Raw genomic sequence first — 5,267 nt, forward strand, 5'->3', positions numbered from 1 at the left:
CAAATGGTACTTTTAAAAGCCCACTGTCAGTGTAAAATAACAAAAGCAGGCTAACATTTAGAGCTTGACAGTTGTCAGTGTGCAAGTATATCCATTCTCACAACTGGTCCTCAGGAAAACACTGTAATGTGCAACAAAGATATTAAGACACCCCCCTTTTTAAAATGAGGAAGTTGCTATTCTAAAAGTTTAAATGGCTTCCCAATCCTGGTCTGTCTCAGAGATGGGATGAAGCCAGTGTTTAAACTCTTTTCTTGGAGCCTTGAAAAAAAGCAATTTTCAGGTTCAGTGAAAAGAAGTTACCCAAAAAAGCAAATTATAAACCCTGTTAGCTGGCAGCAGACATTTGGAAAGCAAAAACCGTGATTATTCAGATTAGGGTCATGGTGGATAGTGATTTTCAAACTAACTACATTAATTTTCTGACAGCATGCTCTAATTTGTATTAAAGCACCATAAGATGTCTGTCACTTAAATGTTTAAGAAAGCCAAATCAAGCAGAACATATAATGTTTCTGGCAGATGTACTTTAGACATACTAAGTAAAAGTGAAAAATGACTGTTTTGTTTATACACAGAAGTTAATAAGAAAAATATTGCTCTTAATCAACAGTTTTGTATTAAATTAGCATCAGATCTATCAGATACTTAAATGTTAGATCATTATCTCATTGAAAAGCTCATCTAGTTTTTTAATTAGTTTTTCAAATTTTGTATCTAAAATGAAATCATGAAGTGGTATGAATCTCTTCAACTATCCCCCTTTGCCTACAGATAACAAATTGAGCCTATTTTATATACATATAAATTAGAGTAATAACCAGATACCATTGGAGCACTAAAGTAAAACTAATGTAGTTAGTTTGAAAATCACTATCCACCAAGATTAAAATGAAATGCTTCAATGAAATCCTCTATGAAAACGGTTTTTGCCATAAATATAAAGTGAAACCCAAACCCATGGTTTCTTAGTATAACTGATGCAAATTCCTGATCATACAGATAATTTTATCCAAGTCACAATCTCCTTTAAACAACCCCAAATCAATAACTACTAGTGATTTAATAACCACTCCTTAAATAGGCCCAATTTGGACAGTAGGAGGAGTCATCTGGCTACTGCTGCAATAATTCCATCTTCGGGGAGTTGTAGACAGAAACTATTGTCTGTTGTAATACACAAATGACCCGCCTCATTTCCCTCTGGACAATGGAAATGTTCTCTGCAGAGTCCCAGCTGTAGCTAAGAAGGCTCAGGGGCTGCTACCATTGTTTACCAAGTGGTAGTTCACCCAGCAGCTGATGGGCTGTTGGCCCTGGTCTACATTATCTTGCCACCCAAGATTATTACAGCGGCTCTTTCACAGAGTGAATAAAGAATGGATGTGGAAAGTGGGATGTCAGGAAAGAACAGAAATGCTGTCCACTTTACCCTGCCAAAGGAAAGGGAGGAGGAGCAGGGTCCAGAAGAGGGACGGAGGAGCTGAAGCACTTCAGAGCTGCTGGGCCCTGCCTCATGGTGTCCCCGCCTCTGGGCCACACTGAGCACTTAGAACCCAGGCAGCCAAATTTAACAAAACCATTTCAGAGCCTGAAACTCAGGAGACAACCTCAAGTGAGAAACAGAATGGTAAGATTGGATCAGTGCACCGTAAAAAAAACCAAAAGACCTTCCCAGTGATCTCCCTTGGGAAATTTTTCCTCTCAAAGAATTCAATGTTATTTGTCCTTGTAGCTAGCTAGCACTGGTTTCTTTTGTTTTAAGCAAAAATAATTCTTATGAAATGACAGAGCAAAAAGAGGCAGCCCTTCCCCACACCAATCCTTGCTCACCCCACAGGACGTTGCATTTGGGAGTACACTCTTCGGGAGCAAGAGTGAGGGTGTTATGAGTGCATCACCCGTAATGTGAAAGACATGTTCAAAATAGGCCAATAAACTCGGAGTGATTAAATCCTCCTGAATAGCTTGTGGAAACAGAGAACATAATTAATACGTTCACAAAGAGCAGTGAGGTTGCCTGATTACCTCACAGCACTCAAGCAGAAACACAGTGGTGGCAGACAGGTGGGCAGGAGAAACACACCAACAACATTTTGTAGAAGTCCTCACTCTGAAACATGCTTGGGTTTGGTTTGAGAAAGAAGCAGAGGCCTGTGGGTACCTGAACTCAACTGTTTACCTTAATTTCTGAACACTTCCAAATACATCCAAGTTCACCAGAGCTAAAGGGACAACAGAATGCTTTTCTGACTGTGTTCATGAAAAATGGATTGAGTGATTTTTGCATTTTTTCTTTGAGTCACCTTGCTGCCCTTTGGTGAAGGTAGTAAAGGAATAGAAAGCAGGGTCAAGGAAAGCCCCATACAGCACAACAGAAGGCACGCACTTCTCTGTTGGCATTTGCTATTTAAAAAAAAAAAAATACAGCAGTCTGGCTAAAAAACAAGAGAATTCCACTTGAATTTCCTGATCAATAAGACATTCTCCCATGACTTCGCAGGCCTTGTTTTTCTGCTTTGTTACCCCATCGTCATTCTACCTCAGAAAGTGTGGCAGTCTTGTACAGTAATGGTGACAAAACTGACTCGGAAAAGAATGTAATACTTAATATTGTCACATTCCTCCAGAATATAGTGAGGTACAATTTCTGGGCTGGGTCTCTTCTTGTTAGGTAACATTTGAACAGAGAGATGCTCTATCCAATCGCCAGAGTTCTGGGCAGCAGTCCCTGGGAAAGCAGTAGGTCAAGCATGCACTGTTACCTACCATCTTCAGGAGTGCCGCTGAGCAACAAGAACAACAAAAAGAGGAGTTCCAACTTATAATGTTTAATTTAAAAATACCACGTGCAAAGGAATGCCTACTGCCTCTGCTCCATGAGGTCATGGATGCTCTCCTCCCAGATTTGCATTAAGTGGGCGGGTTCGCTGACCTTTGGAAAAGTCTACCAGAATTGCTGTGTGTCTTCCCCAAATTGAACTATTGTAATTTAATCTCGGGAATGACCAAACATGTAACTCACACATATATCTGTGAGTGTTCTTCTGGTCTCCTCTCCTCCTTCAAACCACCTCTGCCCACTTCTCTCTCCTGCTGTGAGAGAAAGGCTGGGAGATGGACTCAGGCAGAGTGAACAGTTGGCCGTGACATTTGCTCCACAGGAAATGGCAACTGAACATTTCCCACAAATTAACCATTGCCAGTGGGACTTATATGACCACTTCTACTCAGGCTAGGGAAGAGATGTTCATTATGGCCCTTTCACCTAAAAAGAAAATAGGGCCCCTAGGAAAAGCTAAACCCTGGGAGCACTTGGGGCGAATACAACAACTCCAAAGCAAGCAGCGAACTCTGAGCAAAGCAGCCTTGCTGGAAAGAGGATGCAGCCTAGTGCAGGGAACAGAGCAAAGGCTCTGGAGGTGGCACCACTTACCAGATGTATGACCTTGGGGAAGTCATTTAAATTGTCTGGGTCTCAGCATCCTTGCCTGTGAAATTGGGATTATAATATACCAACAACCATACCCTATGTTGCTGTGAAGATTCACTAAAATATCAAATATACTAGACAAGAGTCCAGGGTCAGACATAGTCCATTCACTGAGAAACCAACAATGTGAAAACATAAAAGCAAATAGCCAGTTACCTAGGAATGAACCCTGAAATGAGGTCAGACTGCCTACCGTAAAATCAAAGATATAATGAGTAATATCTTTAAAATATTTTCTTGTTTAGCAGTTATAACTGGCATAAACATCATTTAACCAGAAACACAGAGGGTCAGGGATTTCCCAGAGTTGGGGCTCAAAACTGAACAAGATTATCTTTCTCACCCTCAGGGAGACTGCATTTGTTGACAATTTACCAAAGTGCTGCTTTCAGAGAGTCACGCAATATAATGGCCCCTTCTCTTCAGCACCTCTGAATTTCACCCTGTTGTCTGTTACATAAGAGTAGGTGACAAAAGCAAACGTACTATTTGAAACATCTCACTCCAAGCCCTAATCTACTCTTTTCCCAGGTCTCTCCTCTGCCTCATTGTGACTTCTTCGCACACGATAAAATAACTACTGGGTTCAGTTGGTCAAGAGCAGCTCCTGATAAAAGGCTTCGCTTTAGAACACTGGGCAGTTAACTGATTCCAGTTTGCACGGCACACTTCACCACCGTTCCTCATAAAAGCCCACACCTTTGGTCCCACTGGCCAGAAACTGGGCCTCAATCAGGTAGGTTCAGCATTTGCTGAGAAAACGGTGGCAATCATGTAGCCCACTGATAAAGGAGGACCACCCAAGTGGATTGAGAGGAGATATATACCATCTTTTGACAGAAGCATGGATTTGTTTGCATCACTGGAGCTCTCCAGTAACCCGAGGATTACAATAAATTAAAACGATTGCCCTCAATATAATTACCTTTATATTCTCTCAAGGTACCTCACACCTCAATTGTCTTCACCCCCAACCACCCAACATTGTCTAAGCCCGCTGTTCCACATGCAGCACCAGCCAGCTCTCCTCCTCCGAGAAAACATGGATTCAGGTTCAGTGCCCAAAGGCTAATAAGACCAAGAGGCCATGGCTCGCAGGCCTTGCCGGAAAATACCGGCAGAGGTTGCAATTCCCTCGAAAGTGCTGGCCTGTGGAGGGAATCAAGTGGCCCCTCCTGACACGGAAAACCCGGCTCACGGACGCTTACCGAGGCCTGGGAAGCAAAACACTGTTGTCCCTCAAACCAGGCCCCACTTAAAGGACCCCTCTGCCCGTGCTGTCTGAACCCGGAGGGAGACACCGGGCGCCTGATTTTCTGTAATAACAAGAGCCTGGCCCGCCGCAGCCTCCGGAGCCAGACACAGCCGCAGGTGCGGGGACCAGAGGTCCTAGATGGGGGAGAACCCGCTCTCGCAGGTGATGGGGGTTCGATGTGCATGCAGAATGCGATGAAATCCTTCTCCCACGGCACACTGACAGGGGGACGGGCATCCGGAGAGGGAAGCAATACTTCTAGAAACAAGAAAAGCTACGTGCGTTGAGAACCTGCCTGGACCCACAGGTCTTGTTGCTCCTTCCAGAAGTTGTGGCTTAAGTTCCAAACACCCAGCGTGTTCGGGGACAGGGAAGTGAAAGGCAGAAGGGGAAAGCGCTCATCAGGACCCGGGAGGCTGGGCTCGCCGCCAGCAGACCCTTGGGGGTCCGCCTCGGAACCCCTGCGCAGCGCCCACTGCTCACCTTGAGATAGTCGTTCTCCGAGCGCAGCTCCTCCAT

At 44.1% G+C, this 5,267-nt stretch overlaps 1 protein-coding gene across 2 annotated transcripts in view; it reads right to left on the reverse strand.

Moving 5' to 3' along the window:
* MTCL1 (microtubule crosslinking factor 1) overlaps positions 1-5,267 on the reverse strand; it is a 120,295-nt gene extending 115,028 nt beyond the window's left edge. For both annotated transcript variants that reach the window (XM_015563599.1, XM_006763281.2), the window contains exon 1: positions 5,232-5,267. In XM_015563599.1, coding sequence (XP_015419085.1) covers positions 5,232-5,267 — 36 coding nt within the window. The remainder of the gene's footprint in view (positions 1-5,231) is intronic.

This window comes from Myotis davidii, unplaced genomic scaffold (genome assembly GCF_000327345.1).
Source record: "Myotis davidii unplaced genomic scaffold, ASM32734v1 scaffold78, whole genome shotgun sequence".
Classification (NCBI taxonomy): Eukaryota; Metazoa; Chordata; class Mammalia; order Chiroptera; family Vespertilionidae; genus Myotis; species Myotis davidii.